Source organism: Oxyura jamaicensis, chromosome 1, assembly GCF_011077185.1.
Source record: "Oxyura jamaicensis isolate SHBP4307 breed ruddy duck chromosome 1, BPBGC_Ojam_1.0, whole genome shotgun sequence".
In the NCBI taxonomy this organism is placed as follows: Eukaryota; Metazoa; Chordata; class Aves; order Anseriformes; family Anatidae; genus Oxyura; species Oxyura jamaicensis.
Window position 1 is genome coordinate 58,629,003 of NC_048893.1, and position 16,224 is coordinate 58,645,226.

The 16,224-nt window shown below is 46.6% G+C and overlaps 1 protein-coding gene and 1 long non-coding RNA gene across 9 annotated transcripts in view; one reads left to right on the top strand and one right to left on the bottom strand.

Moving 5' to 3' along the window:
- The window catches only part of HIPK2 (homeodomain interacting protein kinase 2), a 113,943-nt gene extending 110,561 nt beyond the window's left edge, over positions 1-3,382 (top strand). For all 8 annotated transcript variants that reach the window (XM_035342296.1, XM_035342301.1, XM_035342289.1 and 5 more), the window contains 2 exons: positions 768-928; positions 2,691-3,382. In XM_035342296.1, the coding sequence (XP_035198187.1) occupies positions 768-928; positions 2,691-3,158 (629 nt within the window). In that variant the 3' untranslated portion in view covers positions 3,159-3,382. The remainder of the gene's footprint in view (positions 1-767; positions 929-2,690) is intronic.
- A 10,955-nt stretch (positions 3,383-14,337) lies between these two features.
- On the bottom strand, positions 14,338-15,056 carry LOC118175779. Its single transcript, XR_004755129.1, has 2 exons — positions 14,622-15,056; positions 14,338-14,525 (listed from the first exon to the last, which is right to left on the bottom strand). It is a non-coding gene; the product is annotated as an uncharacterized LOC118175779 (long non-coding RNA).
- Positions 15,057-16,224: the final 1,168 nt, after the last annotated feature.

Here is a 16,224-nt window from a genome sequence, read left to right on the forward strand (position 1 = left end):
GGCAGAATGCAGCCTGTAGTTCAACATTTGACATGAAAGGCTCCCAAATGCAAGTGTGAACCTTTGCTTCCTTGCCTTTCCATAGGTTTACTTTAAAATGGGTAAGAGATTGAAAACACATGTGCATTTTCATCCAGACTTGTTGACGATTCTGGGAAGAACGTTTCCTCAGCATCTTCATTATGGACTGATGAGGTTTGCTCATCCAGAGCCTCTGCAATGTTAGATAGTATGATGTGTTGAAAAGGGGCTTATGTGGAAGTCTGGCCCAAAGCAATTGGCTTTGAGCTACTTGGCAGTCCTTTCTTTTGACACAATGCTGGTGAACACGAAGGCTCAGAGGGCGAGCTCCCCGCTAGCTCCTTCTCCCTCCCTTCCTACTCACCATGAGGTCAGCCAAGCCAGGGCTTTTATATGCTGTGCACACTATACTTTCCTTCCTCTCTTTGGGATTTGTACCTGCATCGTACAGTTCTGCTGGCAGAACAGTTTCTCACACTTCTGAAGTATCTATAAAACCTCCTCTGGGCCCAGTTTGGGGTCCAGGTATCAGGTCTGCTTGTCTGCCTCTAGGATAACAGGCTGGCCTGTGTATATGAAGCACTGCTGAGATATTCTCTTAAGTAAGAGAAACCATTTTCTTATCCTGCTTCTGTTGTGTATCTCCTCCCAAAAGCCACTCTGGAGGAGATTCAGTGAGGAAAAGGTAGGGTGAGCGATTAAAGAATGTGATATAAGCTACAAATGTGTTTCCTTTCCTGGCACAGTCACCACCAGTCACCACTCATCCTCCTACAAGTCCAAGTCCTCCAGCACCGTGACCTCCACCAGCGGTCACTCTTCAGGGAGCTCGTCTGGAGCCGTTGCCTATAGGCAGCAGCGACCAGGAGCACATTTCCAGCAGCAGCAGCCTCTTAATCTAAGTCAGGTAAGTCAACCGAGACAGATTTTGGTGGTGTGTCATGCAGCTGCAACCCACTGCTCCTCCAGCGTGGGCTGTCCTGTTCTAGCCTGATGATAGCTGGGCCCCATTTGAGTTAGATCGCCTTGTTTCAGCATCACTGCAGACCTTTACCGCTCAGGCGGTAAAGGCAGCACAGATCCTGCCCCTGAGTGGGCTAGCAGTACTCTCACTGGGTGTTCTGGAGTCAGATGAGCTAACCGTGTGAGTGGGAGTAATGTAAAGAGGAAGGGCTGTGGCTCAGACACAGTGGAGTGGGAAAGGATCATGTAGGAAGCCTGAATTCTCTGTAGCTGTAGGTAACCACAGGGAGAGTATCCTTCAAGTGAATGGAGTGCATCGGTCCCGCTGCAGGAGTGGGAGATTAGTCCCCGTCAGATGTGACAAGGCAGAACTGAGCCTCTGTGTGCATACCTCTTGTCATGTAGTGAGCTTGATGCATTCCACGATAAATCTGAGATCTGGGCAAAATCCTGTTACTCGGCATCATGCAGTTCTCAATACGTTTCATAGTCTGTGACCAAAACACCCAGGGGATTCCCTGGGAGTTTCTTAAATAATGCCCTTTTCTTGAGCTGCACCTGGAGCCTTTCTCTTCCCTGAGGTGAGGTGATGAGAGCGGGGAAGTTGGAGCAGTTACCACCATTTCCAGAGGCGACCATCTGGAGAGCTCTGAGGACAGTGCCGTTTTGCATCCAGAGCTGGATATAAGCAGAACTGGTTTAAGAAAAGATAATCTCTGGGAGAAAAACGCTCCCCCTCCTCAAAATTTAGTTGAAATTTTAAAATTTAAATTACTTAAAATAAAAGCGAGCAAAAAGAGAGGAAATGGGTAAAATGCTGTTTCCAAGAGTGAGGGAGGAGTGTGGCTGCCACATTTTAGACCACAATGACAGCACAGGGAGTGCTCAGAAGGATGAAAAGAATTGGAAAAATAGAAGGAAATAACATGGAGCATTGCCCTTCCTGCCTTCTAATTCCTACTTCATTGGTTATTTAGTGCTCTGACTACACCATAATTACAAATGACTGGGAAAGCTCCTTGACATTATTGTGCAATGCAAAAAAACAACTTAGAAAATCCCTGAAAAAGTACATTGTTCCTGTCCCACTGCAAGAAGTTGCCTGTGCTAAAGTAATTATAGTTGATGGTATGAGGCTACCAGGCACCTGCAGGATCTGATTGAGTTGAGGGTTTTATCTTTAAAAAATAAAGTAGTTATTCTACTTACCGTGGACATGATAACCTCAAAGACCCAAACTGAACAAAAATAAATTGCCTGTTCCAGGCATAGCTAAGTGACTTCATTCCCCTGAGCTATCAGTGCACTGTATTTCATCAGCAGAGAGCTCAGTAACAGAAGCTGGGCGTTGTGCAGGTGACTGGACCTGTGGAAGACGTTTTTAGGACCCAGGCATCCGAGGCTGGGTCTTCATGGTAGCTGCGTCAGCAGGTCGCTGCTCAAAATGGGGGACTCTGCTCTCCTTTTGGGGGGCATTTTGGTGAAAGTATGAAGCTACAAGGTCTTGCTAGGCTTGGGAGGGACCCTTTGCCATCGCCTGTTTCCAAGGGACGATTGCGGTGATGCTGAGGGTTTCAGGAGGAGCACGAGGGACTTTCCTGAGGCCAAGCTGGTTTCGTAGGGAGGCTCCCAGGCACAACTGAGGAGGTAAAGAGCCGTCGTCTCTTGTCTTGTAACCGCTTATCACTATTGCTGTCTTTATCCAGGCCCAGCAGCACATCACGACCGATCGCACAGGGAGTCACCGGAGACAGCAAGCCTACATCACTCCAACGATAGCTCAGGCCCCGTACTCTTTCCCGCACAATAGTCCCAGCCATGGTACAGTTCATCCTCACTTGGCCGCGGCTGCCGCTGCTCACCTGCCCACCCAACCCCACCTCTACACATACACCGCCCCAGCCGCCCTGGGCTCCACGGGCACCGTCGCGCACCTGGTGGCCTCCCAAGGGTCTGCGCGGCACGCCGTGCAGCACACCACCTACCCCGCCAGCATCGTCCACCAGGTCCCTGTCAGCATGGGCCCGCGGGTTCTGCCCTCGCCCACCATCCACCCGAGTCAGTACCAGGCTCAGTTTGCCCATCAGACCTATATCAGTGCTTCTCCAGCCTCCACAGTCTACACTGGATACCCACTGAGCCCCACCAAGGTCAACCAGTACCCTTACATCTAAACACTGGAATAAGGAGCGAGAGACACGCCCGCCACGGGGGAGTGAGGCGGCTGCTTTTGTACTGAAGAACATGACAAACTAACAATGCAATGGGAGGCTCACGTGAAACTTGAACGAAGGAGACTTTCAGGAAGAAACGAGAAAGAGAAAAGAAGGGGGAGAACCAATTCTACAATTTTTATTTAAAAAAATAAAGAAAATGGAAAAAAAGAACAGAAAAAAAATAAAACCACAAAAAAACAACCATTCTACACCAAACTAGAGAGAGAGAGAGAAGCAGAAGGACCCTCCAGCGGGTCCTGTGTTTTGAAGAACTTCACCAATAGACTTTTAAAGGTTATTTTCATCCAATAGTGAGCTACATTTAGAAATTTGTTGTCCAGAACACCTGAAATGAAATCCATTAGGTTTTTAATCCAATAGGTATATGGATTAGGGATTTATCCAGCATTTCAAAGGGTTTGCGCCCCATCCTTGCTGTGGTCTCTGTATCCCAAAGCACACAGGCTTTGGGGTTTTTCTGGAAATAGAAAGTGGGTAAGGGAGGATGAGGGAGGAGGAGGAAATGTTGTCCCAGTGCTCTAAATTCTGATTAGCACTGATCTGCTTAAACATAACAGGGCAAAACAGGCCACGCAGCACTGGTCGAGATCAGAAGCAATGGGGTTGTTTTTCCCTTTCCTCGAACACACTGGATAAATCCCTGAGAAGTGCTATTCCTAAATGAGATCTCTAATACTGTATGTTGGATTTCAGTTTCATTTTATTTTGTTTTATTTGGAGTTTTTCCTTTTAATCCCTAGCCGTTTTAGTATAGGAGGAGACATTTTAGCTGCCCCCGGTAGAATGTAGCACTCTACAGGTCATACACCCTTTTTACTATTTTGTGTTGAACTTCAACGATACCAATAGACTATTCCTCAATGTGATTGCACAAAGAAACGTGATATAACATAGGCATGTAACAAATGTGATTGTCCAGGTATGTATGTGTGTGTGTGCGTGTGTGTGTGTGCAGATGCTGCCTTCTCTCTGTGGTGTGTTCCTCGGCACAGCCATTACAACTGTCACAGTCTTAGTTTTACATCATTCCCTCGTAGTGCCTTACCGAACTACAGACGCGGTTTAAGGGTTTACTTCCACTGGTACTCCTAGAAACTGACTGAGGCTAGTCGGAATTTAATCTCAGCTCTTTTTCTTTTCGGGTCGTTATTGCTGATTTTCTTCTTCTGGTGATGGTGGTGTTATTATTTTTTTTTCCCCACGTTGTCAATCTTAGCTCACTTGGCAAGGTGTTGGGGAGGCTTGTAGGGGTTAGAATTGTGTATATCTGGGTGTTTTCTCTAGCACTGGATGGGCTGGAAGTGACCAGGTTGGTTGTGAGACCCAGCATGACTCCCAGAGGGTCTAAAGGTGTGTTTGTGGATTGGTCTGTTTCTTTCCTGTTGAAGTAACAGCTTTCCTCCCCGGAAACTGGATTCTCATGTTGCTGCTTGCTGACGTTCTCAGTGGAGTAGGAGGACAGCGTCCTCCCAAGTAGTCAGGTTGTCTCAGTTGTACATCTGAAAGGGGGACAAAACTTTAGCCCATGGGAGGGGGAAACACTAGCCATTGCCATCATCTCTCACTACATCTGTCGGTGGGAGGGAGCTGGGAAGGGCTAAAAGCAGTCCCAAAGCGAGCATGGGAAAATCCAGTTGAGAGAGTCAAACTCAGGTTTCTTAAATGAAAGAGAAATATTGCGAGACATTGGGCCTTACCCACTCCGACACAGTTGTGGCAGTATGGGTTTCCCTTCCTCCCCTCACACCTGTTCTCTGAAAGATTTCCTGCAGTGGTGTGGTGCCCCTTGGCTGGGGGAGCACATTGGTACTGTGGGTCCTCCACTCCAAGGAGCGCTACGTGGTCTTGTTCTCTGAAGGTTTCTGAAGAGAGCCTTCCCTACAGCTGGGTTTGGTCAGGAGGGAAGTTTTTCTAGTAAGAGCAGTTGCACTGCTGCATCAATATTTAGAAGTGTCTCTGGAGTACCCATGAATATGGTCAGGCTTGGGAGAAAGAAGGGAGTTTGACAGAAAGTTTCCATGAAGTCTACATGGCTGCTCAGCTCCACTGCACGATTCCCTGTAGCTAGAGCATGAAGTATTTAAGAGTTTCACAAGATGCTGGAAAATAGCAGGTTCGTTGACAGAGTGGCGAGGGATGGGTTCCCTGGGTGGCGATAAGGAAGGAGGTTCTCTCAAGTGGGAAAGGATGACAAAAAGACAAGCACAAATACATTTTCTTGTGGGGAGCGCTTGGCTGGCCTGGAAGAAAAAGGGATCCCGCTATGTTGGATTCAACAAGATGGTTCAACAAGACTGTTGTCTTCTGGCAAACCACCAAATAACCTCCTGGTTGCCAGCTCTGATTCCTGGGCTATCCTTGCACAGTTTCCTTTTCCTGCCTGTCCTTCATTCCAGCTCAATATACTGTAGATGAAGATGTGATCTCCCAGCAGTCTGTGCACCTTACCCCTCCCTTTGGAAATACAACGCTTCCCCTCGCATCTGGGGCAGGACAATAATTCCCCGTTCTCGCTGTAAAGTTCTGGTGCATTCCTCTCCTGTCCCACCAGTTCAGGAATGAGAGCGTCATGCTGCTTGTGTCATGAAAAGGAAAGATAATGTTATTTTATTGTATGGTTGTTATGATTATGATTATTATTTTATTATTATTATATTTTACTCTGGGTTTTAATTGCACACGCATTCCTTAATCTTTGTGTTTTTTTTCTCTTAGTATTGTTGTTATTAATTTTATTTCTCTTCATCAGTGGCATCAGAAGGGTTGCTGTGTTTGTGAACACTGCAGAAGGAAGGGGAAACAAGGTTGTCCTGAGAATGAGAACCTAGGCGGAGTGGGGTGGCTATGGGAGACAGTCTTGAGGGACAGTGTTCCTCCATGTCCCATCTGCATTTCAGAATAAGTCCAGAAACATTCACTCAGAGGCCAAAACCAAACACCAGCTAACAGTGATCTATCAGGAGAGTAGGATTAAAGGCAGATGAGGACCTTGGGGCCTTAGGATCTGGCTCACCATCCCTTTGTTTGATAGGACATTTATTTGAGATCAAGCCCTGTTTGTGCTCCAGGCCATGATTATTTGGCCTTTTTGGCTAACCCAAGGCCACACAATGTGGTGAGAGTTGGGTTTTCCCGAAAGAGAAAGCAGATACATGGTTCTCCAGAAACAGGACTAGCAGAGGAACTGCAATAGAAGAGTGCACGTGGTTCTCAGTCCAGTCACGGATGGGATAAACAGTGCTGGTACACACGGCAGGCATTAGCTAGGTAAAACACAGCAGCAGAAACAGCAGCTTCCTCACCTGTTCTTCCACTCTCACTGAAGATCAGTCAGGTGTCCACAGGGCCAGGATGCTTGGATTGCCTTTTTTTTTTTTTTTTTTTTTTTTTTTTTTTTTCCCTGATGAAGATTTTCCTTTCTTTTATAATTATTTGTTGTGAAAATTAATTAAGCTATTCTAGTCTCTAGAATGTAGGTATTTATGTTTTTGATTTGCATCACCTGCTCTGTTAGAATGGGGGGAAGCAGTGGCTGAATTGAAACTCCATAAAAAATGATAGGACTTCAGCAGAGACTTAATCATGCACTTGAGTGCTTTACTGAAGAATAGACTTAAACCCTTCAAGTTAATTACTTGTTTATATGCTTCTCTGGCCTAGGACTGTTGAAGCATGGAAGGCTGTAATCTCAATCACAAACATGTTTTAGTTGTATTAATTGTGTTTTCCCTGTGCACCCATCTGACCTGCTCTCCCACGCATGCCTGAATCTGATTTTGGGGGTGTTTGGCAGTGGAGCTGGTAGAGTGGCACACGCTGGCGGTGAGGTGCGATGCGTTGCGTGTCGGAGGAGGTGGCCTTTCACGTTGTCCATGCTGGAGTCGCTGACCTGCCAGCTGGAGGTGGCCAGATGATCGTGGTGATGGGACACTGGTGGCAAGGGATGAGCAGCGCGGCCGTTGAATTGCTTTGGTGTTGCGACACCGAGTGAGGGCTGTGTTTTCTGGTGGGTACGGGGGAACTGAGCAACACCTCCTCCCTCACACCTGTACAAAGGCATGGTATGGGAAAGTGTGGTGCTGGTAGTCACAGGGGAAACCTGATCAGATTAGCAGAAGAAGCAAAAGTTTTGCATGCTATCGGTGCCACATACATAATAACAGCCAGCTTGTTTTGCTTGCAAAGTCCTTTGGGGAGGAAACAGGGTTGACGTGTTTGGGTTGGGTTGGTGCTCTTTGAGTATGTGGAGTAAACTGCATGGAAACTTGAGAGAGGAGGCGAATGTTTAGATACTGGAAGTGTTTTGGGTGGCTTGTGGCTGGCACGGCAAGAAGGCGGTCCCTTTCGCCATCATCTCATCTTGCTTCCTTCTCATGTGGGAAGCAGAAAGAAGCACAGACATTGCCTCTCCTTAGGGGTGGATCTTCAAACTACTGCTGTGAAACCAGATTGTAGAAGGGAGTGGAGGAAACAGTTGACATGATTGGAATGGAAGACCTGAATGGAAGCACTTCCCACTGCGGACTGGAACAAATCCGGTCATTTGAGAGACCACAAGCAATTGCATTGTCCTCAGCAGAGTTGTACCTGCTTGCACCCAACAAATCAGGCCTTGTCAGATCTCTTTCTCTCTCTTTGTTCTGTGGTTTTGTCATAATACCTGAAACATTCCAAGGAAGAGACACTTGTATCTGACATTTTTCCTTTTTCATATTTTCAAGGGATTATGTCTTGCAGTTTGGTTTGAAGGAAATTCCATTTGCAGACTTGAAGGGCGATAAACCCAGCTTTTTCTTTAACCAAAGAAACATTATTTTTTAAGAGAGAGAGAAAGAGACCGCCACCCACTACAGAAATTAAACCAAGCCACAAGTCACGGCTGCCAGGCAGCAGTGATAAACTGTGGAATTGCCTCTTTTGTCTTTTTTTTTTTTCCCTCTCAAGTTTCTATCATTGTCTCAAGTAGCTAGCTTGTTGAGCAGAGAAATTCACACTAAATATTGCTGCTATCCTAAACTTTAGGGGATGTCAAAAATGTTATTCTTCTCTCGTTACTGTTCACCTTGATTAAGATGCATCAGTGGCAACAATGCGGTGTTGAAATTGTGAGCTGTGTAGTGGGGATAAGCTTCTGGGTGTTCCGCTTGCTTCTGTAGCACCTCCTTCTCGGGATTTGGGATGCTGGTCTTGTTCCGAGGGTCAGACCCCAAAGAGCGCTGCAGCATCAGGCCTTAGTGCGGCTGGGCGAGGGTGTTGGACTTAGCGGTCTGCTCCTCCATGGCCTGGCAATCAGCCCATCGGAGAGGTCTGCCGGTTTCGGGATAGCTGTATGCAAGGTTGACATAACAGATCTTTGCTCAGGGTGGGCAATGCAGACAGGAAGAGTGTGGGACAGGAAGGCTTTCCCCCTTCCTGCTGATGTAGCCCTGCCTGTCCCACAGGAACGTCAAAGCAGTTGGTCCCCAGTCCTGGACACCCGCCCCCATCACCCCCCCGTCCCCAAACCTCCCTGGCTCTCCTGTGAGGAGAGCCCGTGCCCAAAGCACATGCTGGCCCCCCGCTTGCCTCTCTTGGCCTGCTGCTCAAGCAGGGAGGAGGAGGTGGGGGTCTCCACCGCCAGGCTCCCCACACCTACCCCAGCAGTGCCCGGAGCCAGTGCGTTGGTCCTGCGGCGTGGCGGTGCTGAGGCAGCTGGCAGGAGCACGGCACCAGCCTCTCCCGGTGGGTCCCGGTCCCACAGGTGGCACCGCTGTCCGCCAGGGCAGCGTGAGGCGAGAGCCGCCTGCCAGGGCTCTGTGACAGAGGTGGCTTTTCCCCGAGTGGCTGTGGGTGACGCCGCTGCTGTTGGCACGTGTGATGGCCTGCAGGACAGGCAGGGCAGCCCACTGCGGGTGGCCGGGCTGGGCCCCGTGGGCGCCGGGCTCCGTGGGTTACAGGCCATGCGTTACAGCACGGCTGGCACGCGTCAGGAGGGGGGCTCGAGTGGCGAACGAGCTCGGTTCCTCAGAGGTCTCACGAAGCATGCTAGGAGGGTTGGCTTTCTGCATTTCTAGTTTGAAACTCCTGTTTCTCATTTACGGGTTAGCTTTGTCCTTCCAGTTTTAGCAGTGCTGCTATAACAGACTATTCATGTGTGTTTGAGGATAAAGTTTTTTGTTTTTAATCTTTTGCTTATCATAGTTAATCTAAGAAAGGCAATACTAAAGGTATATTTTTTTCCAAAAATGATATTTTTTACTGCACTGATAAATATTGTGACATCTCTGTTCTTAACTCTTTCGCTGTGAGGGGAACCGTGTGCAGACTCACACAAACCTTGTAAATACTCGTGTGTACTTCTGACAGCCAGGGATTTTTTTTTTTTTAATTTTATTTTCTTTCTTTAAAACAAGGTTTCCTCTTTGAAACAGAAAGCAATGGGGCAACAATGCTCAGAGCAAAAGCAAAGCTTATCCCATTTTCAAAACATAGCCAAGGAGTTTTTGCAGTGCTGGCATAGAGTTAATATTTAATGCCGATGTGTTTCATTTTTTTTTTCCAGCAAATTGTTTGGAAAGGAATAAGACAGAAAAGCTTTGGTCTGGAATTCTGATCAGAAATGTTATTCGTCTCTTTGATGGCACCTCTGATTTTTTTGTTTTTCCTTTCTTTTCCAAAACTGGCTTGCTGCAGGCTTGCTGGCCTGGGCTCTAGGTCAGTCGGCGGCTGCGCCGGGCGCCTGGTGCTCAGGGACCGCCGACTCCTTTGGAAGCAAACCCACCGCCGGTCAGGATTCTGGATCCTGACGGCGACAGAGGGTATGCCAGCAGACCGTGGGGTACCCTCGGGTTTTTTACAGAAGGATTTAGATACACTTATATTACGCAAACTGTGACCTAATGGCAATAATTACCTCAAATGTGGGCATTCATCCTGGTTTTAGCCTTTCTGAAAACATGTAGCCAGCTTGAACTTTGATTCAAAGACTCTAAACTCTGTATGGGCGGAATAACGATAAATGCCCACCCTGGTCATTGTTGCTTGAGTGAATTCTGAAGACAGTGAATCTTTAAAGAGAAAAAGTAAACCAAGGAATAGATTACTCTTTTATGTATTTTAATCAATTGTGATGTTAAATGCACATGTAAGTATATATGTTTATAGCTACTGTAAAATGCTTTGGCCTTCTAGAAGATATTTAATGAGTCACATTTTAAACCAATATGAACTGAATAATAGACTGTGGCTACTTAAACAGTTTTCTGGCTACATTTTATAGTTATTACAGTGTTTTATAGTTTACATTTAAACTGGTACTTTTTAAGGGAAATCTTGTGTTTGTAAGTGACACCTTCAAAAACTCAATACAGCTGCCTCTTTTTAATTTTGCCCTTTACAAATGAAAAAGTGCAAGTGTGTCTTTAATATGTATATTCTGTTCTGAGGTATAACATAGTGTTGGGAAGTCAGTCCAGAGATCAAGTAATCCACTGTATTCCAAAGTCTGGTTGAAAAACACTCCACCCACTTTGCGGATTTAGCACCTCTAGTCCAACAGATAAGCTGTTTGTCTGTGTGCTCGTTTAGTACCATACTTTATCAAACTCCTTGGGTTGAAGCAGGGAGCGCAGTACTTCCAAATTCACTGTTCTGTGTAGGATCCTCATCTGGATGAAGATACCCGTGTAAGAGAATGAAGGATATTCAAAGGAAGGATTGTATTTTACTGTTGATAAATCTTTAGCCAAATGATTAATTCCCGAGTTAGTGATTGCCTGTTTTATTTTGGTTTCGTGTGTGTGTGTGTATGTGTGTGGTGTATGACAGCCACTCAGAGGCAATGCTGTAATTTGGCTTTCGTCTGTTCACCCCGTTATTACAAATGGTGCTTACCACCACAGAATCTTTCTGAACCAGTAAACTAAATACAAAGTTCATTGACCATCTCCTTGTCAACTTTGTTTTCTTAGCCAGCGTCAGTTCCCATCAGTGCTGTCTCCCTGCTGCTGTTACAGTGTACTTTGCATTTGGGTATGTCACACTGCCCCCTCCCCAGTCTCGCCTAGCTGTCTAGCTTGCTCTTTTGTGTTCTGTCACTCGAGTAACCAATGAACATGGTATAAATGTCTGCTGGGCAAAATGGTACTGCTAGGTCATGAAAGCACGGGAACTGGCATTTGAAAGCATAAATCTGTGTCTGAAGAACCGAGCTTCTGTGGCAGAGCCTGGGCACCCCGGGGGGGGGCCCTTACATTTCTGCCCCATGCCCGATGCACCGGTCCCAGCGAGCCCGGGGTCAGCGGTGTTGCAGAGGAGCAATGGAGATGCTCGTGGTGCCGCTGGCTGCTGATACAATCCCCCAGTGTGGCCCAGGGCTGCCGTGCCCACCCCGTAACCCACGGAACCAAAGCGACGACGCATCGCGCGGCAGCCCACGAGCAGCGCTGGGGCTGGCAGGGACCGTCCCCCCTTTCTCAATCATCGCCTTTTGCTGCCCTCGGCACTTGCACGACCTTTTGTTCCTAAGGGGGGTCAGACCCACAAACACCAGCACACTCAAGCGAAGGAGACGGTCCTTTTGAATTCTTTGGCTTGCAACTTGTCAGGCAAGAAGGGGTTTTGGCCAGTGGCAGCGCACATCCCATAGAATCTGAATGGTTACGTATAGCACCGCTGCCCTCGGAAAGGAAATAACAGCCTTCTGCCATGCTTCCATGTCACCTGGTTACATACAACACTTCTGGCTCCCCTTCTCCCCCACCTTTATTCCTTCTGTGTTCGATTTTGTGCTTTATTTAATTTTATTTTTTGCTCCGTAGTCTTTTCAAAATGAAACTTCCACGGATATCCCAGGGCACAACCATTTCAGCTGTAAAAAGGATCTCCTCATCCCCTGTTTCACCAACCAAGAAACCAAGGCTTTTTGGGTACCGATTCTACTTGGGCAGAATCAGAATGTAGCCTGTATCTTTCATACCAAACCAAATTTCTGAAAGGAGCGGAAGTGTAATTAATAGCTTTATTAAAGGAGTGTGAGAGAGAGAGTAAGAGAGGGAGCGAGATGGAGAGAAGAAAGAGGGGCATCTAGGAAGTTGACAAGGCTAGACTTCGGGTAGTTAAAAACGAACCAAGAGGTGAAACATTATGTACAAACAGTAAAATCCTTTTAAAATCAGGAAGGGGGAAGTGGAGGGAGAGTTTTATACCTTTCGACTGCCCACAAGCCCAGCGCACCCTGGATGGAAAGTGGAAGTTAATGTACACTGAACCAAAATTCTTGAGGGGGAGAGAGGGGAGGAAAAGCTGTGAAATACTATCACCACTGCAAGGGAAAAGATGCCCCTGCCCCAGCTCTGGATCTCGAATGGTTCTTTCTCTACAGCATCATCTCAGCCCAGATACCCCATGAAAGCCCTGAGCCGTTGTGTTCCTTCACTGTACGGTTTCTGTAATAAGAGTGTTAATCCATGTTAATCTTTGTGAAAATTATTGTGTGCAACAGTATTTTCTTGTGTACTGCTTTTTTTTCCTATGTGAATTGTCCTTTTTTTTTTTTTTTCTTTTCTCCTTTTTTTTTCTTTTTTATTTTTTCCTTTTGCTTTTGGAAGATATGTCTTTCTTCTTTTAAAAAAAAAAAAAAACAAAACAAAACAACAAAAAAAAAACTGATGTGTTGTAGACCTCTATGTAACCTATTCCTTAGTCTCATATTATAGGTATGTTATAAGAATGGATATTTTACTTGGCTTTAGAATGTTTTACAAGAAAATTAATTCTTAACCAATCAAGTTCTTGCTACTAAAAAAAAAAAATGCTTGTGTTTTTCATCATGACGTTGTGTGCTTCTAATTAATAATCATTTTCGTTGTAGAAAAATGGAGTGAATTTATATTAGTCTTGGAAACTAATAATAGCATTGTAAATTTATGAGATGATTTTAACAGAAAATACATTATAGAAGAATATAGTTATTTTAATTGTAATATTACTAACTGTAGGGTGAGAAAGGAGGTCCCGTTGTGGTGAACTATGTTATAGCTTGTTATTCACGGTTTCTTTTTGATCATTTTTTCGGTCTCTGAGGTGAAACGAGTTATTAATCAGAATTTGTAAACTCACATATGCATATTGTATATGTGTAGAAATGTAATCACACTTTGTCTTGGAATTACATTAAACTGTTTTAAGTCACTGCAAAGCTTGTGTGTCTGTATGTCTTATCGCTAGTTAAAGTTTGGTCTGAATGTTTGGTTAGCTTTCATCTACTTTTATTTAATCTCCCAAGTCTATTTGGAAAACGTCGCTAACAGTATCATTAATAGTAAGTAAATAGTTTTCCCTTCGAGGTGGCATTTCTACACGTGTGAGACTAGCAGTTTGTTCTTATTGCAGAAGAGTGTGTTTATAGTTGGATGTTCAGCTTGGAGCTTCACCAAAGCACTGCAAGGTTGCAACTTGCACATCCCTTTGGAGCTCCCCGGCACGCTGACGGAGGTGTGGGCACCAGCTGCAAATATCAGCCTGGTTTTTCTTTGCATTATGCCTGAGCCCCTGCTTCATTGGTTCCCTTTCATCTCTTTGCCAAGCCCCAGCTGACCTTTGAGAAGTTTACTGAGACACCAAAGTGCTTCAACAACCACACGCTGCCACCAGCAGCGCCTGCCCTTTGGGCAGTGCCCCAATTGCACCGATAGACTCACTTGGGCGGGATGCCTGTGAAGGATCCCCCGTCACTCAGTGCCACCCTGCAGGAGATGCTCTCCCTCACCCACTCTCCGTGCAGGAGGGAGAGAAAGACCTCCTCCTTTTTGTTGCTGACATTTTCCAGCATGGGGACTTGTGTGCAAACCGCCAGGTTTCCTGGCATGCAGGATTCAGCTCGGTGGTTTATACTCGGCTGCCTGGTGTATGAAACATCAGATAAGCATTGCTTTGGATTTCTGTACAGATGCTGAAGCCTTTGGTAACGACACAAGACCTAGCTGCCTTAAACTGGCTTAGACCCCAATTCAGCAAAAGCAATTAAAGCTGTACTGCCGGTGCCTATTCAACAAGACACTTAAATTTGTGTTGAATTTAAAATTGTGTATCCTAATAAACATCAAGCTTTTAATCATATACTAGCAGGTAATTGCATGGGTAGGTGCTTTACTGGAAATGAGTTTGCTGGGTTATGGTATAAGGAGACATTGGTGAATGGTCTAATCTCAGAAACAGCTATAAATCATAAAGAACTAGAATAAATGGCAGAGTTTCTCCATGTTTGCATTGTGTTACACTGTCTTGTTTTGTTGTTTGTTTGTTTAGTAGCACTTAACTATAAAACTGTAAAAAAAAAAAAAAAAAAAATGTTTGTCATTCCATTGTCCAAGACCAGAACAGATTAAAAATGCATTGCAGTCGGACAGTGTTATTTCTGACCATTTATCCACAGGAGAGGAAAATACTTTCTCAGTTTGAGCAGGGCTGCTTCCGATGGAACCTGTGATGTCTCACAGGAGGAAATGAGGATTTCCAGCCAGCAGATGAAAAGGTGAGAACAGTCTCGGAGAATCAGACACACCACCAGTGACCCAAATCTGGCCTCCAGACTTCCCACACTCTGAAGGTGCAGCCATTTCCCAGGTTTCTCCATAGATCATTTATCCACACACCCACTTGCAAATACTCCTGAGTTTGTTTAAATCTAAACTTGGTGAGTTGCTGGGGCCTCAGGAACACCGGCACCTGGAGAGCATGAGCCCGAGCAGCTGGTACCAATGAGCACCACCAGCGTGGGGTCACGCCAGCTCCTCCTGGGCCAGAAGGAATCCCTCTTGCTGCTCCGGGAGGGGTCACCTCAGGAAAACCGGTTAATTCCAGGTGGGAATGGCTCCTGCTTAAAACTGAGATGGTGGTGGGTACATGGATGTGGCATACACGTTTGGTGTCTGAAGTCTGGGTCCTAAGTTTGTATTTATATCTATGAAGAGAACGGCTCTCATCTCCGGTGCTGCTCGGCCCTTCTGGTCACTATTCACTTCCAAAGAAACTGGAAATGTGGGCAGGGAGAGGAGGGGATCGGTGCTGCTCCAGGCACCTCAGACCACCGCCCTCCAGCCCTGTGCACGTGTGTTGGCTCAGCACAGCACACCCAGGCAGCAGCTGAGGGCCTGCGCCTCAGCCTCAGCATTTCTCGTTCCTTGGCTTCTTTATCTTCGCAGCCGCTCACCCTCGCCGTGCCAGCCAGCCCAGGGCAAACATGCCTGGATCAGCGTTTCCTCTCGTGCCGTTTTCCTTTGTTTTCTGCCACGAGGTGGTTGCGCAGACAACGAGCACTTAAAGCTGGCATTGGAGGCCTCTGCCTCTCAGGGCTCCCGCTCACGGGGTGGCAGCCGTGGGGGGAGCTCCAGGCCCGCGCTGACAGGGCCACGAGTGGGGACCCCAGGCCAGCTCCATCCCCTCAGGGGCTTGTGGAGAAAGGTCTTAAAAAGTCACTTTGTTCCCCTTCTGCTGCTCCAAGCTTGTTTAAAAAATCTATATAAAACTTGTAATAATGTGTGGTTAAAAAGAAGGGCTTACCTTAATTCAGAACACTGTGACAGCAACACTTCACCTGCACACGCCAGCCATTTGTCCCCTCTGTTGGTAAAACCCTCCCATGCCACAGAGTCCCCAGCCTCCAGAGCTCTGCTCGCCGCTGTGGCAGCACGTCAGGGATCTTGCTGCTCGGATCTCTTCATCCTGCCTTCCCCCCTCTCAAAACATCCCCTTCGAGTTGTTAATGACCCCTGTCCCGCATGACCCCATTTCCTCACCTCTCCCCTTGCCTCCTTTATTTCCTCTCCGTATTGGTTTGACCCCAGCATGTGTGTGCATAATTTAGCAGGGTGCATGAAAGCTGGGGGGTGCAGGGAGAGCAGGCACGGCTTGTGACGGGCAACAGCCTGTAGTGGAGGGTGATGGGAAAAGCAAATCCTATTAGTGGTGTGGGGTTTTTTTGTTTGTTTTAAGCTTTAAAATAACGTGAAAAGAAGAAACAAAG